Raw genomic sequence first — 23,624 nt, forward strand, 5'->3', positions numbered from 1 at the left:
TATGCGCGTTAATATCTTCAAGTGAGATATATATAGTCTCGTATTTACTTTCGAGTGTTAATTTCATTGAAATCTTCCGGACTGTTAATTTTCCTCTCGAACTGGACTGAGAGAAAATATTTCAGTGAATTCTGTGAAGAGTATTTACTACTCGTAAGTAAATCCGTCGGTTTTTTTTTTGCCAAGCAAATGCAATTATCAAATTAAATTAACGAGCACTCGCTCAAATAATTGCTTCAAACGAATTTGTATTTTCCATGAGGGTGGATAATTATTGTTAACGGCATGAATTATTCCATGCAATAATTAAATTTTTTAAAAGTTGGAAGGATTAACGGATTATTAAAGGTATATAAGGCTCATTTTTCACGTTTAGAAATTTCCGGACACCCGTGGATCAGAGTGACGTCAATAAATATAATGTTTTGTGATTTTTTCATTATTTAATGACTCGCAAATTTTTATTTTTATAGGCACATCTCTTTTTTTTTTTTTAGTTTTTAGTAAAATTTTGTGAATTTTTGGAAAAGTTTACTGAGAGTGAAAATATTTTGTGAGACATTCAATAATGACAAAACTTTAAAACCTTTTATTTTTTCATGTCAATTTTGTCAATTGTTTTTTAGGAATTAATAAAAAATACTTGTAAAATTAAAAGATACTGGCAATAACTCCTGACCACAGGCCGCAGAGAAATTAAAAAACTTCGTCTTTGATTTTTAATTCGAATTTATTTAGTTGGATGAAATAAATCATTTCTTCGAGTCCCTCTCACCTTTTGCTTTCTGGTCCACGAGTCCATGGATTCGGGTACTTATATGTCCATATTGTACAACGAAAAGTGATTGCGTTATAAAAGGGAGAAATCCACAAGAAATCAACACATGTTGACGATTGAAAACAACAAGATAAATGGTTAACACCGATTCGTCAGTGATCGCTTGAAGAATTATTGACGAGGGAATTTGATTGATTTTCGAATACACAGGGAACAGAATTCCTGACGGCAAGTCAATGGTTCAAACGTGATAAGATTGTAGAAAGCCGCGATGGACGAATCTCATTTTTTAAAGTATAAATTCCATAAGACTAGAACAACTTATGAATTATTTTATTCCTAATTACAATGTATTTTTCTAAATACTTTACATACACGACTGAAAAACTGATGATCAAATTTTGTAGACTTTAGTTTATCATTGAATCATTGAATAATTATAAAATCTATAAAAATTACATTTTTGCCCGTCAATCCCATCGTAAAGTTTCCGAGAAAAATTTAAAAAAAAACGTGAATTTTAGCGGAGAGTCTAGAATGTCCTTAACGCAAATATCTTGTCAGTGGAAAAGCGAGGGAGTATTCACGCTGAAAATTCAGTATAACAACCCGCTAATCCTATTAGTTGTCAGCTACATCAAAAAACGATTTTCCCACCTAAAACTTCTCGTCCAAATATTGTCAAAACTAATGGATGAAAAGTGGTGGTCGGGCGCGTTTCGTAGCCGGAAATCTGCACAATGGGTCGACGCATCCACAGTAAATTTTTCCACCAGTGAAAAATGGGTTAACTGCTTTATTTAACGATTTCCTAGGAACCGGACAAACAGTAATGGAGTGAATACGAGTCAAAATACAAGAAAAAATAGTGAAATTCCGTTTTGGCGTGTGTAACGGGTTAATGGTCCGGACATTTTTTGCCGAAAAATTTTTTCGTCCAAAGTAAATCCCCAGATTTTTGCTGAGTAAACGAATCTACTTGATTACCTCCTCATCAACTAATGGCAGCTATTCGAATATTTTTGTTTTATTGAATTTTCTCTAGGTAACTGTTAGTCCGCGTCAAGTTTTTCACTTATTGCTGAACAATTGTGAGATTACTGCTCGTCCATTCTCATTACCCCCTTCTGGATTTCACAATCCTCTGAATAATGAATGGAAGCATAAAGTTTTACTGGATACACTGTCGTTAAAAACTTAGCACCGAGGCAAGTCGATAAATAGTTGAAACATCGTTGGATCGTCAGGGTGAGAATACACCGACGGTATAGAACCAGTTGAAGTTTTCAACTATCCGTGAGTTTGTACACAGAAGCACCAGAAATTTACAGGTAATGACACTCCTGGGTACACGAGGGAGTGTCTGAATGTTTCCTCCAGCATCGTGGATCTAAGGAAGAATAGAATCGCTCGGTTGAATCGATCTATTTTCATCATCCAGCCTCGCTTCATTCTTTCAGACTGTCTCAGAGTTTTATTCATCTTTTATTTATTTTAGATTTTCTTTTAAGTACTGATTATTTATCAGTTCGAGTATGGAATTCATCTCGCAAATGAGTACAGAGGAATTTGCATGTGGAATTGAGGCAGTGGAAACCGGTTTTTTTACGAGCACAAGGGAGTCTTCTCCTTTTGAAGCCTCAAAAACATCGGGAAAACATTCACTCTCTTTCTCATTAACGGAACAAATTTCTTCCCATTTTTGTCGATTTTTATCGCTGCAAAGTTCAGCGTCATGTAGCGAAAGTCAATAATTCAAGTTTGACAGTCAAACGGTGAACGAGTCTGAAGAAATTGAATCTCATTTTTTCTTTAATTTATTTAATTTTATCCTTCGCAATATTTCCGGATAATTTGTTACATTTCTATCACAGAGTCATTGAAATTTTCAATCAAGGATTTGATTTGAATTTCAATTGAAAATTGTTTATTTTGAAAAGTAAAAAAAAATGGGTTTTTAATTTTAAATAATAATTGATTTTTCAATTATAAAATTCATCATCAAATAGAATTAAAAGATCAGAAAAATGACTGGCTGAATTTTCCACATTTTCATGACCTAGAAAATATTAAAATAAAAAAAATACTCGTCAATGAAAAATTGCGCAGAAAAATTCATTTTGTACTCAAAATTTCAAAAATAATTTTCGAAAAGCCCTGAAAGATCAACGTCAAATCTTCTAATCCAGTCTCCCACTCGACGATTATTTTCCACCGATAAATTGAGTAATCAATCGTTACTAGATCGACGATAATCACTGCGCACAGGTACATCCCTGATGAGTTTTCAACTCTCCGAAGTCAGTGGAAGCCATTAATAAAACATTAATGCTGACATAAAAAAAAAAGGATTGACTCTTTTGTAATCCATCGACGAGAGGAAAAAAGGAAAGCCGGAGGCGATGGGAACTAATTAAAAGCGCGTAGTCTGGAGCAATTATCGAATAAATACTCTCCCTATATGTTTTTTCTAGAATGTTATTACTGGTTGGGTTAAAAGGAAATATAAATTGAGAGGGGAGGGGTGGGTTACATGATATTATCGGAAATCTCGTCAAATGCAGTGGGGGATATATCGATGACGAGGATGAGTGGTTGGATGGGTGAAATCTCGGTTGCTATAGTTGGATGAATCGAATGACATTTTCGAGAGTGTCCCCACTGGGTTGTGGACGAGATGAAAGGATCCAGTGGGAAATAGATGTTAGACCACTTTGGTACCTCGTACCCACTTCCTTTTATCATCCTTCCACCCAACGAGACTCACTAAAAAGCCATTTCATTCGTAAAATTCAGTTTATCCATTTCTTTTCCACCGATTTCAAATTTTTCAAACGTCCACTTTCACCTCTTCTTAATTTTGCATTTTTGAATTTTCTAAGTTATTGATCCGTTTTCATTTTTTTTTATTCAAAAAATTGTGGAAATCAAGATATAATTTATGTAATTCAAAGAAATCGCTGAATCGAGATTTTTGTTTTTAGTTATCTATTTGGTTTTTAATGATTTTCAATATTTCAAACGTTGACTTTTACCTTTTGTAAATTTCGGATTTTTCGACTTGAATTTAAATTTTGAAATCTATTTGAATCTTGAATTCTATTTAAAAATCTATTTAAGATATATTAATGTCCTCATTTTCTATATATATACCGTGAATGTACTTGAATTGAGTATTGCCATAAAATTAATTTTTACACTTCAACAAATGAATAATTATTACTCAAATGAAATATAAATTACACTGAAAACAAATATAAAACATACTCGATCCAAGTACATATTCTTCCTATGTGCTCCTGAAAAATTCGATTACCCACCCCCAAGAGGCCCCACCCATCAATCATAACGAGATCATCCCCCAGCTCCCCCCAAGAAATCAAAACTCAATGCAATGTAAACTCCCTGATTAATCCAAGAGCTCCTAAAAACTCATTAGAAAGAATTACGTACCAAAAACTGTCGAGTAAATTTATCATCGGCCACTGGATTACCGGTTGGCCCGTACATGCCCGAGGGCTCACTGCTTATTATATACCACATGCAGCATTACATACCGCATTTCAAGTATATTAAAACGGAAGTCCACAGATTTTCGAGGTGCCCCAGACCCATGGGGAAGAGAGGAATAAACGATAGAGAGAGAGAGAGAGAGAGAGACGGAAATATCTGTCTCGGTTATAACTCAGGTGGCACACGACGACAAAGGGTGGTCTCTACTTTTCTCTGATGTGTGCATTTCACCCCTGTGTGGGTATTTTCAACCCTTTACCCCTTATCCCCTCACCACCCAATGCCACCCCCTCGGGAGAGAGAGAGAGAGAACGGAATGAACGAGTGGCCCGTCGTCGTCGCCGGTCTCCACCAAGGGTATATGTTAGAGAAGGGGTTAAGAAAATGGGGGTGAATGGGTTGGATGAGGGCGAAAGGGGGTAGAAGAGGTGGAAGAGGTGGAAGTGGTGGAAGAGGTGAAAGAGGTGGAAGGGGTGGAAGAGGTGGAAGAGGTGGAAGAGGTGCAAGAGGTGGAAGAGGTGAAAGGTGTGGAAGGGGTGGAAGGTGTGGAAGGGGTGGAAGGGGTGGAAAGGGTGGAAGGTGTGGAAGGGGGTAAAGAAACGTGGGATATACTCGTGTTGGCTAATATATTACTACAGCAAATGGCACGAAAGGCCATAACGTACGAGACACGACTCTAGTCGGTCGGTCAATGTCTTCACTACCCCCAGACCATCCTCGAGTGTTGAATTTTAACCATCCCTCTGTGACCCCACAACCTGGGGGTGGAGGGTGGTGAGACTAGTCCACGAACGCCGGATATCGTTTGCTGTACAAATCGCCCGGGGGATTTAAAACTCACCTTCGCAGGGGTCGTAATGCAGAGGCGAAAAGTTTTGGGGGTGGTTTCCAATTGGCTCCGCCATTTTTGAATTAAATCACTGATGACAACCCTTTTTACTCCATCCAATTGAAATATCCCTTTTTTAAAAAATTATCTCAATTGTTGTATGGGAATAAAAATTTCGCGTGAGATTTTTCCGCGGAATTATTTTCCCACACTTGGAGTGAAAAATTATTTTTACGGGGATTTAGTTACGAGAGAAAATGTTGTTCCTTCGGGTGAGTCAGCTGCAGGTGATCTCGGCTAGGTGTTAATGAAGATAATCATATTGCTCTAGAGGATCGTTCTGTTGGGTGTGACCTTGAGTGAACTCGACAAATAATTATTAATATTAAAGAATTCCATCGATTTCTAGTGCTAAGAGAATTGAGGGTGTCTGTTCTCTATGAGAAAATCTGGGTGATGGCAATCGCGTAATGTAATTAACATTGATTATACATTTTTTAATTAAAAAAAATTCTGTATTTTTATAGAAAATTGGCAAGATAACGGTATCTATTTTTAAAAATGATACCTATGTATTATATATCGATTTCAAATTGTTACATAAATTGAATTGAATTTGAAAAAACGTTAAATATACATTTGTGTATTTAAATTTTTTTCAAATTCAATTCAATTTTCAATATTTATATATTTAACGTTTTTTCAAATTCAATTAAATTTAATTACAACTTTAATTATAGAACGAAAAAGCGCGAATAACTTATGGTCCCGTATTGTATTCATCCAGAAAATACTGTTCCATGTGATACCCCCAACTGAAAATTACCAGCGCCCAAAACGAGTAAAAACCAGGGGGCACCACGCACAGACATTCTCAAAAACTTTTGTATTTTTACATTTCAGACCATTCTACATCGTTTCCAAGCAAAATTAGAATTTTTTTTTCCGGTCGGGATCGGACGATTGCAATGCTTCCATTCGGAAGCAAAAAACGCCGAATAATCAGAATAATTTCCCAATCCATTAATTACTATCAGACCCCTAACCCAAAACCCTCCAAAAGCCCCTCAATTCATAAACACATACCTCCGAAGTAAATCGATAGTAAATCTTCTAAAAAAAGAAAATCCCATTCCATCAGAATGACCCCAAAAATTTCGCAAAAAAATAATTCCAAAAACAGCAATAAACCAAGACACCTCTCGAAAACCTCTTGACAATTACCATCCTCTACAATTATCCCCGGAATGGAAATTAGAGTGGCCCACTTGACACGCCAACTAATTCCCACGCACACTCGGAATACAACCGCGACTCTGTCACGTTTACTGTCACAAGTGCGTTTCACCCACCACCACAGCAAATCGATAAACACCCAAAGGATCGATAACCTGCGCGTCGACGTTAATTTTCGTCAAAATTTCCCTTTACCTCTGTACCCATCCCTTCTCATTTCCTCCTCTCCCTCCTCCCCCTCCTCCGACTCTTCCTCCTCCTCCCCCTCCTCCCCTTCCCCCCCAAAACCCCCTACATTTAGCGGCACGGGGCAAACGATGCCCCCCCCATCCCACCCCCTGGCATTACCGATACAAATTTTGTCTGTTGTCACACATTGGCATTGGCATCCCTCGCGGTTAGATAATAGTATTCATATCTCTCTCTCTCTCTCCTCTCTCTCTCCTCTCTATCTCTCCCCCTCATATCCGACTGTTGGCCCAATTTTCCGTATCCATCCGCGAGTTGAATACCTTCGGATGAATTTCCCAGAGGCTGAGGCTCACTTCCGGTCTCATCGATCGACACTGCAATTGCTACTGTGATTCTTTGTTCATCTCTCTTCGGCGGTTTTTTTTTTCCTCTCTTCTTTTTTTCATTCCGCCTCTCGTTTTATCCTCGATCGATGAACCCATGCATGTCAAATGCCCGCTGCTTTTCTCAGTGGGGAATGAAAAAAAAAAAAAGAATAGGGTGGAATGGGGTGGGAGGGAAGGGTTGAGGAGTGAGAGGGGTCGAACGGGTGGAAGGGGTGGATGGGGCGGAAGGGGAGGAAGGGGAGGAAGGAGAGGAATGAGAGGAAGGGGAGGAAGGGGAGGAAGGGGATGTGCTATACTAACGAATCGCTCTGCGGTGATAATTAGAGGAAGTTTTTTTTCCGTTTTCTTGTATTTTTTTTTTGTCCTTTCGGGTGCAGAATGCGCGTTGTCCGGTACATTGGGTTATTCAAGGGATGAAGCGAGAGGACAAAGAACTCGTTGGGAATATAAAAAGTAATCTGCAATTTTAGTTTTGCCAATGGTGAGGTTAGATGATGAAAGAGGATGTGGCTTACCTTGTCTTGTTTTTTTTTTTTTTCAATTTTTGTGGTTTGTTCAAAGAGTGAAATAAATTCAACTTTTTTAGAGCAAAAATTTGATATTTTTCGGGTAGAAATTGTTTTTGTTATTGCTACTGTCTGTTTCTCGATTTTTCCATTAATTTTAATTAATATAAAATACTTTAATGAAGGGAATTGATTTTTCGTTATTTAGTTTCATGGAATAACGGCAAATTGAGGAAAGCCCGCGAAACTGGTGAAGTTTATTTCAACCCCTTCCTTCGTTTTTATTTTAATTCATGGAAAATGTTCTAACGAGTTTAATTAACGCTTGGGTGTATTTTAAAATACTTGAACGCACGATTTTCGTTGGGGGAAGCTGGGGAGTTTAAAACATCCCATGGACTCGTGTTGGAAATTCCCGGGTGAACATAGACGAGAGTCAATGTATGACAAGAATGAAAGAGAGGGTGTGAAACGACAAATTGGTCGTGGAATTTCTTCTCGTTGGAAAGTCGTTCGCTCGACTCTACTCTCTCCACCATCGATCTTGACTCGGGTCACGAAGTGGCTATGCAAAATATATGAGAGAGAAAAAAGAAGAGAGGGTACACCGGAAGGAAGTGAAGTGGGATGCACAGGGGACGGGAGTAAAAAATGAGTGCGATAAAAGTTCCATCGTTTTACTGGTCGTTCGACGGAAAGCTTTAGAGAATGACTGAAAAAATAAGTGAGAAGAATTACGATAAGAAATCACATCCGGGGAAACTTCCCAACTTTACGGAATGAATTAAATAAATTGTAAGTTATAAAAATTGTTAATCAACGGAATTGAAGGGAGAAAATTATTGAAAAAGGTCTCTGGACTCTGGTACCCTGGATTCAGATCAACGCTGCGAATTTATTCTTATTAAAAAATCATTTATAAAAATAAATGAAACAAAAAGAGAAATAAAAAACAAGAATAACAATACAATTGAAACAAAATGAATTTATTCGATAAATAAAATTATTTTTATTCTACAATTAAACGTAATTAAAATGTTGATTTCAATTAATTAAATGAAATTGAAAAAAGTTTTACTATTTCCATGAATTCATCATAATTATTAAACATAAAATTCACTTTCATAAGCTAAACAATTGAACGAAAAAGCTGACGAAGAAAATTGGACTTGAGATATCGATTAGTTTGAGAGTGAATAAATTAATAAAAAAACCTAAAATCGAATTACGATTTGCATAGCTCGCAATATGTTGCTGAAGCCATCCCCCACTGTCTCCTCGGAAGCACCACTTCAAATTCTATTCTCCAAAATTTGCCTCCACCGAAATCCCAACGGCATCAAACTTCAACCCCTCAACTCCCAAAAGTAAACTCATTCCACATTAAAACAAACTACAAATGCTCAGTGAATCTGATTCTACCATCATTGGAAACTGCTGCACGACAGCCATTAGAGCTTCTGGCAAAACGACCACTCGAGTTATACGATTTCTCCAAAGTGTGTACGACTTCTAGAGATTCTTGTCCATGCATTTACCACCCCGTAGGAGCCCCTTGCATTTACCTCGAGGAGAGGATGATGTGACTCGATTTGAAATTTCTTGCGTGAGGGGATATTGACGAGGACTCGAGTGAAGCTCCCCAGAAATTAGTTTAGAAATTTCCAAGCGTCCTCCATTTCACCAAGGGCTTCCCTCCTTTATCCATCCCTATTCCATCCCTATTCCCTCCCTATTCCCTCCCTATTCCCTCCCTATTCCCTCCCTATTCCACCCCTTGGTCGGGGAGGTATGTCCTCCCCTCGACTCGTTCCTTTCCTCTCATCCACTTTCTCCTACCACTGGGGAACGTAATTTCCCCATTCCCCAGGTTGCGTCTTGATTCATGCGGAACAACGATCTGCCACCTAAAGCTCAACCAAAACTTTGTTATTGAGTTAGCAATTTTCCCCAGGATCTAGCGTTGGGCTTGATGCACTAGAAAAGCCGCAGTGGCATACGCACGCTATTGGTTTTCTCAGTGGAAAAATAATGGGTTAAGGTGGAATGTTGTGACGCATGTAATTGCAATGCATGTCTATGTTACTTGTTAGCATTATTTTGATGGGTTCAAGGGTAAATCGTGAATCAGCGCTAATGAGCGAGAGAATTCTCACCTCTCCAGGGCCTTCTGCCAATGACGAAGCTCTTGCAATCCGAGTGCACAGACATTTTTTTTTTCAACTTTTACACATTTTTCATAATCAAAAGAATTTCGCTTCAGAGAAATATTTAGGAAAATATACTCCACTTTTTTCGTTGCGATAAAATAATTGATGTTTACCAAATTAGATTTGGAATAATAAATAATTTTTTGGAAATAAATCACTCTGATTAATTTCATTTTTTAATGTAGATTCACGCCAAGGAAATATTTGTTAATAAATCGTAAACATTATTTTATTATTAGCTAATTAATTCATTAATTGAATTGAATTTGACGGTTTTATTTTATTATATTAATGTTTCGTGACTATTGAGAAGTTGAAAAATATTTTTCTCATTTCGATTTAAACGAAAAGGAAAAAGAAAATAATTAGTTGTTTTAAAATATTTCTCAAATTTTTATTCTCAATGTCATGATGATTTCTTCGAAAAAGAAAAATAATTACTAAAATCATTTAAATCCCGCGGAACTGTCACTCATAAAAATCTCCAACATCTGTCCCGGAAATTTAAATAAAAAATTTTAGCGAGTGCACCGAAACAATAAAAATTCTCCCATCATTCAGGCACAATAAAATTGTCAGGTTCATCCAAAATAACGCGAAATTATTCTCCTCCCCATTGTCATTCCCAAAAGTAACACAAAAAATTTATCGTCCCCTACATTTGTTTATCAATAAAAAAAAGCATTAATTAATCCTGTGCAGAAATATTGACATTGATTCGCCGGATTTCATACATGGGAAATAAAAAGGGAGTTTCATTGGATATTTTTCACTGATTTCCCGGGGAAAAAAATACAACCTTTATAGAGAACCCATTGAATTACGATCCACGATAAAATGAATCCATCAGAATAAATACTGGCATTTTCAGTTGCTGCCGGTGTCCAATAAACCTCATCGACTTTGTGTTGATTCGTTCCATAATAAAATGAAAAAGCTCACTCGAGTCTAAAAATAAACATCGAAATGAACAAAGACTGGCACAATGGAGACTCTCGTCCCCATTGTCTTCTTACTTTCAAAGAAATTACTATCAAAGTTTCACTGCTCGATTTTTGTACTCTTCATGTTATTAACATTGGCTTTCAAACGTCCTCTGCACTTCATGTACTGTAGTTTACTCACTCGGTTCTCCAGGTATTGAAGTTGCTGAGGTCAAATCAAGTATCTTGACTCCTTTGAGCCATCAATCTCCAACCCAAGGAAATATTCCAGTAGTTTTCTCCCATGACTTCCAGATGATTGACGTAAATGTTGATAGAGAAGCTCTTCATCATCCCAATGACGCATTGCGAGATTTTCCAAACGTAAAAAAATGAGGGATATGTGTTAATAAATAAAAATGGAGATTTCTGCTCGAGAGATGTCTCTTGAAAGTATCTTGAAAATAGATAAGCAATCTCTTTGGCTCCCTCGAGTCAGTCTCCCCTCTGTAATGAATGATTGACGTAAATATTGATAAACAATTCTCAATCAATCTCTTTGGTGTGATGAAGTGAATTTTCTAGAGACTGTCTGCCAATAGACTGTCTCTTGGAGTGAAAAGTTAGAGGCGTTATACGTAGTGTCAATTTCTGGGGGCCAAGAGAGGGTTGAGTGTGCTTTAATCGTAAATCCTTGAGTGCAATCGATACCGTTGCCATTTTCCCCTGTCTTCGAGACATTTTTCCCTAGCTTTCTAGACCCCTCGGGAGAACTTGAGAACTTCTTGAGTTGCAGACTTGTCGATGTGCTGAAGGCTACAGTTCAAATATTAAATTTTTCAAGACAATGGAATTATTAATTAAGAACTACATTGTTGGAAGATTACACTTTTAATTTTTTATCTATGACAATAGATGTGGCAGTTCTGCTGAATTTTTCGTTGATTTTTTTTCGTGATGAATCAATCAGAAAAATTTGTTGCAAAAAATTGGAAAAAATTGTCGATGATTTTATGCATTTGTTATATAAAAAAATGAGTATGATAAGCTAGAGTGCGATCATAATTTAGGCGGAATACATGAGTAACGGATTTTATGATTTTATTATTATTATTGAAGAATTGAAAATTCTAGCTTTCATTGGAAATTTAATTATCATTTAACATGATAATTAGTCCCAAATTTTTTTGAAATTTCTAACAATGTAACGGTTAACAATTTTGAAGAGACATTTTTCTCATTCAATTTAAAAATTCTTAGTATCAGTGCAATCAATTATCTCTCGAGTAATTCTAAAAAAAAAAAATTCTCCTGGCCGAATGCCTCATTTTACTGAAACCCGAAACACCCGAGTGCAAAGAATGCGCGAATCCGGCTAGAAAAAAAAACACAAAGGTCGGGCTTAAGCCCATTTTAAACACGAGAGGCTATTGTTTCCATCCCGAGCCCCCGCCTCCTCTAATGAATTGCATTATTGGAAATCCGGCATATAAATAAGGTTACGCCATTAGCGATGGTCGACGGGTAATTGCTGGTATTATCTATCCACCTCCGCACCCTCTCCCGCAAACGGAAAAACTTCGTGAAACCATTAAATTCGTTTCATCACTTTGCGGTTAACAAAAAATATCAGTCTCCCAACAATTAATCGACTATTTTCAAAAGAGATGGACGTGATTCGGAAATTAAACAATCATTTAATGATTCACGCGGCGAGAAATATTCATTGGTAATTACGAATAATTTTTGTCATTCCGCGGTGTAATTTTACGTAATTAACACAATTTACGTATCATGTAATTTCATGGGCGAAATTTTAATACCGCAAGGTGAATTTTCTCTGTTACTTTCGTAATCGTAAGGGAACATCACTTCCGTAATTTTTTTATTGAGTATTTCTCCCCGTGTGTACCCAATTGATTTTAGAATTTGGATTTTTGAGCAAAAGCTTTTAACCAAAATTCCCGAAATTTTTTTTTTCAATTTCCTGATAAATTGTTGATTAGGCTGACGCTGAAAAAAATATACCGTTCCCCCATTTTATAACTGTATAATAAAATTGTTGATTATATTTCAATAAAAAATTCATAAAATTTGAAATAATAAAATAATGCAAAAATGGTCCATTTTTTCAGGCCAAACCGATAAAAAATTTATCAAAAAATACTTTTCACAAATTCTCAAATATCTAGATTAGCCCCTAGAATTAGAATTCCCCTTTCGGCACACCCCTTCATTCCATTTACCCCAAGTTCCACAAGGACCCCGAGGTGAAATTAATTGGCCCACGAGAAAATTACGAATGAGAGAAAAGTACAAGTGAGTAAAAGACATTTTTAACTCAACTTTTTCCCTCTTTACGCCTCAACCCATTGATTCACCTCGAGTGCACAAGGGAGTTGAGAGGGCAGAGGGTTAAGGGGTGACCAAGGGGTGACCAGGGGGCGGTGAGGGGTTGGTGAGGGGGCGATGGAGGATGGAGGGCAAGAGGGGTGGAAGAGCATTCTCTTCTCTTTTCTCTCCCCCATTTTTCCTCTCATTGACAAACTCATCTCGAGTGCCACCGAGATCCTCTCCACTTATACCACGGGGGTCCAAGGCTTTAATTAAGACGTCAAGAGAATTTTAACCTTTACCCCCACTCTTATGGTTCCACTCCCAAAGCCGATCGACTAAATGAAAATCTCGAAGCAAACATGCCCCCTCCGTTCGTTGCTACTCCTGGCCTTTTTAATTCACTTCCACCAGCATCAAATTATTCCGTCCCCTTTTATATCCGCCCTCGAACTTCCATAAAGTCATGCATTCATGCATGAAAGTAAATACTTTTTATAACTTGTGACGAGGGGGTGGGTGGAGGGGGGTTGGGAGAGAAAAATGGAAACAGCGGAGGAAATATGGGGATGCGGGAAATGCGGAAAATTTTATGGGGATCGTTTGGAGGGAATGTTTATGCCGGGAATCAGGGATTTTCGCGGGGGGGAATGCGTGATTTGGGTCTAATACAAGTCCTTATTTGCATTTTTTTTTTTTCTGGCTTGGGAGGGGTATTATTGCTGAGTGAAGTCCATTACGCTGGTGGGAAGTTTCTGGAAATTTCAGTCGCTGTTATTTGAATTTTCAGGTGTATGAGATTGAAGTAAATTTCACCGAATTTCTGATTTATTTTGAAAATTCAAGAAAATTGGGTTTTTGGGTTGATGATGATTGAGTTTTCAATGAGAGCTTGAATTTCCATGGACGTTAGGGGAATTAAAAATGAAATAAAATTTAATTTGCGGTAGATTGAAAATCAGAGAGATTATTATTAAACCAGAATATTCAAGAGATTGAATGATGGAAATTAAATGAAAATTGTTGAACATTCGAAATGGAAGTTGATTGAAATTTTTTGGGTGAATGAAAATTCAGGAACTGTTTTAAGATTTTTAGATTTTAATTTGTAATATTTTTTTAGAATTTTGGAAATTTTTAAAATTGAATCTGCGGTAGATTGAAAATCAGAGAGATTATTATTAAACCAGAATATTCAAGAGATTAAATAATGAAAATTAAATGAAAATTGTTGAACATTCGAAGCGTAATTTTGGAACAAAAGTAAATACAATTTACATGAGTTTGTGGAGTTGATTGAAATTTTTTGGGTGAATGAAAATTCAGGAACTGTTTTAAGGTAAAATCTGGAGAATGCGTGTATGGAGGAGTGATCCTGGGAAATCGTTACGAGGTCATAGAACGATCTCGTTCCCGGTACCAAGGGGGTCAAAGGGACCATCGAAATTCCCCTGTCGTGACGCTCTCAATTCCATTCTATACCCACCAACGCCCGTATATCCTGGAAACTTTACTCATGCAGCTGTGCCACTCTCATCGGGCCCCTTCCACAAATTCACCGAATATTCTCTTTGCAGTTTCCCATTTTTTACCAATTTTTTAATCTTTTATTCCTTTAAATCCTCCCTGTAATTTATTTCAGCAGTTTCAATTATTTTAGACGATGAAATGGATATCCATTAAAAATTCTTCCATTCTTAATTAAAAAATATTTTCAATGCTGTTAAAAATTTATTAAAATTTTAATTAGGAGAGTCATCCAAATTTTTTCTTATCTAATTAATTAATTAATTAGAATTAATTTTCTATTAAAAATGAAAAATTATTAAAAATTTTCGGTTTTTTTTACTTGAAAATTCGAGTTTTATTTTCCAACTACGTTTAATCTAAATTTTTAACTAAACATAAATAAATAATTGAAGTCCTTATCAATCAATTAATTAATAAACTCTCAAATATAATTCTCCAAACACGTGAAATAAAATATAAAAGATTCCAAAAAATCTAAAAAAATATTAAAAATTAAAATCCAAAAAAATCAAAATTACCCCCCACTCCATTATTAATTCACCCACCATTTCCAAACATGAAAAATTGAACAAATAAACTCCGCTTTGAATAAAAAAAAATATATCTAAGTAAATCATTTTTTCAGCATTCGCAACTCCGGGATTATTTTTCCTCTGTGATTCTAGTATTGATCTGAGATCGAGAGGATCGAGAGGATCGAGAGATCTTCCTTGGCCCTTCATATGTCCCTTTGTTCTCGATCTTGACCTTTCGCACGATGAGAGTTCGATCGTTCGCCCCACGGCCAAGTCTTCTGACCCCCCCGGGTCCCTCTGGGCCCCCCAGGCCCCATCTTGTTAAAGTCCATCGCATTCCACGATCCCCACCCACACCGACCCACATGCACATTTACCACGAGACAAAATGATTCATGAAAAATAAAAAAATACGCCCGAGAGAATTACATCGATACGAATTAGATCACGAAAATGATTTTATTGTTGTTTCAGTGGGTAAATTCAGTATTTTTATGGCATTTAGTCAGGGTGGGCCAGTCGAATGGAAATGGAATAACTTTGAAAGCACCGTGAGACCGCATTTATGATATAAAACCACAGGCCCATTATGATATCTCGTCACGCGATTGTTATTTATTATTAGTTTTCATTGTTGTCTAATTTTTTTTTTACTCTCTCATTCACTCTTGTGTTGGCCGGACAAATAGGGCATTTAGGGGTTTAATGGAGGCTTTATGGGGGATCACATGGGACTGAATTTAATCATGAGTTTATCTCATTCTCTTGGGATCATAAAAGAAGTGTACAGTCATAAAATAATTTGCGAAGGAAATAGAATTTAATTTTGTAACTATTCATTTTATAACACCTCGGACACTAAAAGGTTGTGAGGAGAATGGGAGACGACTTTTTTTCAGCTCTTTAAATTTTTAACTCAGACGCGTTGGTCAAGTTGCGTGGAATTTAACTTGTCATGATCAAAATTCTGATCTTCTATTTGTTATTATTTATTTATTTTAATTTACAGCAGGTGATGGATTTCTGATGTCACAGTAGAAATTCTCGAATAGCAAAAACTTTCATTTTTGGGGAGGGAGATATATATCCTAAAAAATAGAAACAATCGATTGTAACTTGAAAATTCAGTTAAATCAGATGTAAATATTTAACCGGATGTAAAATCAAAGTCTAATCTACACTAATAATAATTTTTAAACACGAGGTTGATACCCCAGTACAAACAGTGTAAATAAATTTTGTATTTCGATTTCAACACTTTAAATAAATAATAAAAAACATTTGTTATACACTCTCTTGAAGAAGAGTAAATATTCTTTGAAATAATATAAGAATATCCTCGCATGATCCGTGGGAAAATTCAGGCAAAGTTAATTTTTTTGTATGAAACATGAGAATTAAATTTGAAAATGAAATTTTACTTATGAAAAATATTAATAAAATTTGTCGATAAACCGTAATTTGATAAATACAGCGTATCTCGCGACGTTAGGTGATATGAAAAAAATAATGGATCTTGAATAAAATCTGAGGTCGTTAATCTCAATGAACGTCTTAATTAATTTAAACTCGAGTATATTTTTCAAGTTGAATGAAATCAATGCATGAATGCGATCATAAAGGGTAAATAACGGGTGACGGGCTCATTGTATGACTCCACAGACTCGTTACATTATTATCTCATTTCCGGGATGAGTCACAGCATCAAAACTCCAGTGAAGCAGTTCGGCAGCAGAAGTGAACCCGAGGTTTCCAATTCAATACTAGTGCACATCCCGGTTTATCATACGTAATGCCATTGCGATCAGGCTGTACCAATGTCGGTGCAATGACAATATATTAACCACCAACTTTCAGACAGGTTGACCCACCGACGACAAATTATTGCGAATCGATTTGACGCTCGTTTGTATTAACCGCTCGTTGCATTATTCCGGTGTGTCAACCGTTGCTAATTGTCAATGAATTTTCGGCGTTGTTCCCCACTATTGTCTAATTTTCCGGAGGAAATTGTTATTGTTTATAATGTTTAATCGTTGGAATTTTCCATTGCCAACATCCGCGCAATCGCGCGGGAATTTTTATTTTATTACGCGGAGAAGAACATTTCGCTATTCAAAAATTTCTTTCGCTGTATAAAAATATTTTTTTCATTCAATTGTTAATTACAATTAAATAATTACAATTCTTTAAACCGTTGTATATCCATGTATGGAACTTTTTTAATTAAAAAAATGAGATTAACATTTTTTTATTATAGATTTTACTTATATATATTTATAAATATATTTATTATATTATATATTATATTTATATATATATAATTTATTTATAAATTTTTCTACTGAATGCCAGTTAAACTGACAAATAAAAAAAAATAAAATTCTAGCATTCTGGGAAATGATTAATTCCTCCGACATAAGCCAAGGTCTTTCGCGAGATTCTAAGGATTTCCCCTCATTCCAAAACAATTGTGCAACAGCAAATCTGTCAAATTGATTCCCCAGCAACCAGTCCATTGAGATCCAGTGAAAAATCGCTGAGCATTCACCTCTCGATCCCATTATTTGCAAAACACCCCGAAAAAATGCCGACCCCCAGTCCCTCGCCTCCATCCCGGGACAATTAATTTGCGAGAGTTTGAAGTTTCACCTCTATTCTTCCCTCCGATTGTATCCCCCTGAATGAAAAACTTTTCTATAAGGGCGTCTGAAAGCCACAAGGGCGTCAACCAGTGTCGAAAATGAAATGGCCACCCGTGAGGATTCCATCGCCATTGGTATGAATGCCCCCAGAAGTTGGAGACACTGAGAGAATGACAGCAGTTCTTCAACAATTCTTACTTGTTTCAGATAAATTGTCTCTTTTTTAATAACAAAAATGAGAAAAGCGTTATTGAAAATTGTAAAATATTTGTCTCGTGCTACTCCCACCACGAAGTCATGCCCGACATCACAATTCTCAAACTATTACGAAACTATCCCATGTAACTCATTCCCTGAGTGCACTATTATACCATAAAACCTCTTTGTCTGCCAATAAATACCGTTATGATTGAGCAAGACTATCTCCACTTTTTATTCACCATTTCTCTAGTATCCAACTTGTCCAACTGCATCAATCCCCTCTATTGTTTTTGCCCCGGGTCACACGGTACCATAGTCGTACAAATTGTTCTCCAGTGAAATTATTAATATAAACATTTTCCAATCATTTTTATCTATTTTCATTTCTCGATATCATTCAAGTGGACACGCTTGATCGATCATATTCTGGACCTGTTGCACAGTTATTTGCACGACGATATCGCTCGTGTCTTTTCTAGGTGAATAATGACGCGGCATGAATGGAATTGAAGAGAAAATAAATAAAAATTGGAAAAATCGGAATATTTTTTTCCTGAGGAAACACCTGGACGTTGCGCCAGACATGGAAAAGAGACTTTTATTGCTAGAGTTCAACCGATTTCCGATAATAATAGATTGAAGACATCAGTCGAAGTATTGAAGGTTTTTTTTTCTTATTGATTTTAACTGGTATTTTTATTTTCCTTTAATAATTCGTTGGTTAATCGCGATCTGTAACGAGGGCTCGCAATTTCACCGGGGTCTCCCCTGGGGGCAAGAATTCTTTTTCCCTCTTTAAATAACTATAAACGTAAAATTTCTCAATACCAATTGAACTCAAAGTTCATTAAGAACCGTTAACTAGCCAATAAATTCCACGAAATAACCATCGGAATTTGTGCATTAGCCTTTTGATTAACCCCCCGTATATGATCTCTGGTCCAGGTGGTGGTTGAGAGTGCAAGCGGTGCCCAGGAGTACGGTGACCTGGAGATTGACGCAGACTCACCAGTGAACCCTGACCTCCTGTTCGATTCTCAACAGCCGCCGATGCATCTCTATGTGCTAACCGACAAGAAAGTATCAAAGGTTAAGGTGCAAGAATGCTCAGTTTACAAAACGTGCTGGGATTGCTTGGGTGCCAAGGATCCCTACTGCGGCTGGTGCTCATTGGAGAACAAGTGTAATCTCAGAAGTGACTGTCAGGATGCTGCCAACGACCCACTCTACTGGATAAGCTACAAGAGTGGCAAGTGCACGACGATAACGACTGTAACACCGGAGCTACTCCAGAAAACCACAGCAAGAACTCTTGATCTTATCATTGATAATCTGCCGACGTTGAATGGAGATTTCCTGTGTGCATTTTCAGCTCTCGATAAGACACTTATCACAAATGCCACGAGGAAGTCGTACGGTGTCAACTGTACAACACCAAGAACTGATCTACTTCCATCGATACCATCTGGACATCATCACTTCACTGCTAAACTGTCAGTCAGAATGACAAATGGTCCTGATCTTGTTGCCACTAATTTTACATTCTTCGATTGCAACACGTACTCATCATGCACCGAGTGTGTCTCATCGAAATTTCCATGTGATTGGTGTGTCGATGGTCACAGATGTACACACGATACAGCTGCCAATTGTCGAAATGACATTCTCGTCACTGGTGTCAGTGTATGTATCGTCTTAATCCAAGTTTTAATTGAAACCAAGTTCTCCAGACAAGGAGCAGTTGCTCCTGTCGCGAGTTCACGGGACAAGTTTTATTGAATTCTCTCGTTGTTTGTTCACAGAGGATGGGACCGAGTTACAGAAGTGGACCTGCATTCTGCCCAACGATAAATGCTACCGACTCGCAGGAGATTCTTGTGTCTTCGGGAATTAAAAAACCTATTCGGGTTAGAGTTCATATCATAGGGGTGAGTTTTCTTTTCCGCTTGTTTTCAAGGGGATTCCAGAACTTCTCTATTCAATTAATTTTTTTTCCCCATCTTCGTTGCAAGTTTGTGATCTGATGGGAAGGGAAAACACGGGCCACGAATTATCGTGATTATTTTTCGAATATTTTCACTGAGAAAAAAGTACTTCTGCCAAGTTAATTCACTGGTATTACGTAAAACATTACCAGCTAAAATATTACGTCAAAATATTATGCGTTATTATATCATTGGGCAATATAATACACTTTTCAATGGTTTAGGACATTTTTTTATTGAATTTCACTTGGTTTTTTGTTTTTCATTATTATTTCTCCATTTTTAACAATTTATCACATTTGAAAATTTAGCTCTGCTCTGATACACTAATCAAACAAAAATGACAATTGATAATAATAATTAATAATTACATTTTACAAAGTATTAAAAAATATTGCGTGACAATATTGTATTATAGTAAATGAAACAATTAATTTGACGAGATTTATAAACCAGTTCATGCGTTATGTGTAATTTTGCATAACACCCGTAATATCTCAATCAATCTAATCCCCTCTTCCAGCAATTCATCATCCAAACGAGATTCGTCTGTCAATTCAACATCGAGGGTCGAGTGACAAGTGTAAACGCCCGCCTCCTGGCCGACACGATCTACTGCGAGGAGATGGAGTTCTCGTACACCTCTCGAACGCCCAACATAACAGTTCCCTTCGCTGTGATCTGGGGTGGTTCCAAGCCACTGGACAACCCCGACAACATCCACGTGGTGATCTATCGTTGTCGAGACATGGCCGATAACTGTGGAATGTGCCTGGCAATTCCCCCGAAGTACGGATGTGGCTGGTGCCAGAGTACTGACAGATGCGAAGTTAAAGAACAGTGTGGCAGAGGCTCTGGAATCTGGTTGAATCGAAACCAGACGTGTCCCAATCCAGAGATCCACTCGTTCGAGCCGATGATGGGGCCCTGGGAAGGCAACACCAACGTCACAATCAGGGGAATCAACCTGGGTAAAACCTTCAACGACATTTACGCAGGTGTGACAGTAGCTGGAGTTGTATGTCAACCCTACGAGCAACTCTACATTCGCACGAAGCAGATCACCTGCAGAGTGGACGGTCCTGGCTCGAAGAAGCTCGAAGTTGGCCCAGTAATAGTCAAGATCGAGAACTACAGGGGCCAGTCTAAAGACAATTACGAGTTCGTTGACCCAGTGATCGACAATATATCACCAAGGTATGGTCCAAGGAGTGGAGGAACGATCGTCAAGATAACGGGGAAATACATGAACGCTGGCAGTGAAATTCGAGTGACAATAGACGAACTCCCCTGTTCGGTAATATCAGCTGAGTTTAACGAGACCCTCTGCATGACATCAGCCAGCAATATCAATCGAAATGGCACACTGCTGATGACATTCGACGGTAGAAATCGAACGTACAACGGCTATTTCGAGTACGTTGACGATCCGACAATAGAATCAGTGGAGAGTGGTGTGGCAGGACAGATGAAAATACCCAAAGGAATTCCAGCTGGAGGAATCAAGATATCAGTAACTGGAAAAAATCTTGGATACATTCAAAATCCCCAGATGTACGTGTACTACGACGAGAAGATGTTTGTCTCCAGGTGTGACGTACTGAGTCAGACGAGCATGGATTGTCGCTCCCCATCGATCGAAGTCCCCGAGAACGTGGGGCTAGATGCAGAGCGTCCACTAGCCCTCGAGTACGGTTTCAGAATGGACAATGTCACTGGTGTGCAAAATCTATCCCAGAATGGTTTCAATCACTTCTTGTTGTATCCAAATCCCATCTACGACGAGTTCGACGAGGAAGTCAAGTACTACAAAAGTGATTATCTCACGATCAATGGACAGCACTTGGACAGGGCGAGTCAGGAATCCGATGTGATTGTCCAGATTGGCAGCACTTACTGCAACGTCACGTCTCTGTCCAGGCAGCAGTTGACCTGCAGGCCACCACCATCACAACCACCTGCCCTGAGTGCTGAGGGACTCCCTGATAAGCAAGAGCTACCCGAGGTGATTGTCATCGTTGGCAATACCCTGAGGTTCAGCATCGGAAAGATGAGTTATGCACTTCCAGCTGGACTCAATGGACCTCTATCCAGACCAGCACTCATCGGTGTCATCGCTGCTATCATCATTCTTGTGTTCATCTTCATTGCTTTTCTCATTGCCTATAGGAGAAAATCCACCGAGAGCAATCGTGTCCTCAAGAATATGCAGGAGCAGATGGATATCCTCGAGTTGAGAGTAGCTGCTGAGTGCAAGGAGGCATTCGCTGAATTGCAGACTGAGATGACTGATCTCACTGGGGACCTCACCAGCGGTGGCATTCCCTTCCTCGATTACAGAACGTATGCCATGAAGATTCTCTTCCCCAATGTTGATAATCACGTTGTTCTCCAGTGGGACAGACCCGAGCTACAGAGGAAGGAGAAGGGGCTCAGGCTGTTTGGCCAGTTGATTATGCATAAGACGTTTCTACTCCTGTTTGTCAGGACTCTCGAGAGCAATCGCTACTTCTCGATGAGAGACAGGGTCAATGTTGCTAGTTTAATCATGGTTACACTACAGAGTAAGATGGAGTACTGCACGGATATATTGAAGACACTACTTGCGGAACTCATTGAGAAGTGCATGGAGGGCAAGAGTCATCCCAAATTGTTGCTGAGGAGGTAAGTTTGTTATTTGATATCCTCTCGATGTGTCCAAGGAAATTTTGAGAAGAAACGTCTTTGAGTTTTAAGCGTCTCGAGTATTTTCATTTACTTCTACTTCTTCGAAACTTTTGAACATTCTAATATCATCTACGAAATGAATATATCCAAAATCAATGGTTCACCAATGAAGAAGTCAAATTTACAAAAAAAGACATTCTACTCCTAACAGCGATAGAACTGGTCTGGAGTTGGAATAAAAATTGTTTATTGTTGCTTTCTTGAAACGTTTGAAGTTGTAATATCATCGAGAAGTGGACATATATGAGATCAACAGTTGATTGATGGAAAATTTTAATTTTTCTATTATGATCTTTGCAGAACGGAGAGTGTGGCTGAAAAAATGTTGTCCGCGTGGTTCACATTTCTTTTGTACAAATTTATGCGCGAGTGTGCTGGCGAGCCACTCTACATGCTATTCCGTGCTATGAAGCAGCAGGTTGACAAGGGTCCTGTTGATTCAATCTCATCAGAAGCCCGTTATTCCCTCTCCGAGGAGAAGCTCATAAGACAGTCCATCGACTTCAAGCCAATGGTTCGTAGTTAAAAAATATATTCTATCATTTTTCATCCCTCCAGAGACATGATTGAGATGAGAGATTGTACGGTGTTCTTTATTTTTTTATTTTACAGACTGTCTATGTGACAATTGCTCAGCAGACGGTGTTCAGCAATCTTGATCCTACAACGGAGAATGTGCCAGTCAAGCTGCTTGACTGTGACACAATTTCTCAAGTGAAGGAGAAGGCATTAGATACTATTTATCGTGCCACTCCGTACAGCCAGCGGCCGAGAAAAGAGGATCTTGACCTCGGTGAGTGGATTTTTCAGGTTTTGGGGATGAATGGGGGTAATTAAGGGAACAGGAGAGTTGTTTTTACTGATGATGGACCTGTTGAATTGTGTGAGGTGAAGAAATATCAGCCATTGTGATAATCCCGGCCTTTGTGCCCTATTAAATCCCACAAAAATTCAATAATTAATAGTTGTTTTTATTACTTCTCCCACGGATGTCTGAAATTTATTTCCAGACTTATATTTCTCTCAAAAGATTGAGATTTTCTGCTAAACAAAGGGATTATCATAATTATTCATCAAGATTTTATTTGTCGAGAATATGAAAAGATGAACGAGA

At 37.8% G+C, this 23,624-nt stretch overlaps 1 protein-coding gene across 2 annotated transcripts in view; it reads left to right on the forward strand.

The window, feature by feature from the left end:
- PlexA (plexin A) overlaps positions 1-23,624 on the forward strand; it is a 178,894-nt gene that overhangs the window by 148,362 nt on the left and 6,908 nt on the right. For both annotated transcript variants that reach the window (XM_011306537.1, XM_011306538.1), the window contains exons 4-8: positions 18,744-19,481; positions 19,601-19,726; positions 20,307-22,447; positions 22,811-23,024; positions 23,123-23,303. In XM_011306537.1, coding sequence (XP_011304839.1) covers positions 18,744-19,481; positions 19,601-19,726; positions 20,307-22,447; positions 22,811-23,024; positions 23,123-23,303 — 3,400 coding nt within the window. The remainder of the gene's footprint in view (positions 1-18,743; positions 19,482-19,600; positions 19,727-20,306; positions 22,448-22,810; positions 23,025-23,122; positions 23,304-23,624) is intronic.

This window comes from Fopius arisanus, unplaced genomic scaffold, assembly GCF_000806365.1.
Source record: "Fopius arisanus strain USDA-PBARC FA_bdor unplaced genomic scaffold, ASM80636v1 scaffold00048, whole genome shotgun sequence".
In the NCBI taxonomy this organism is placed as follows: Eukaryota; Metazoa; Arthropoda; class Insecta; order Hymenoptera; family Braconidae; genus Fopius; species Fopius arisanus.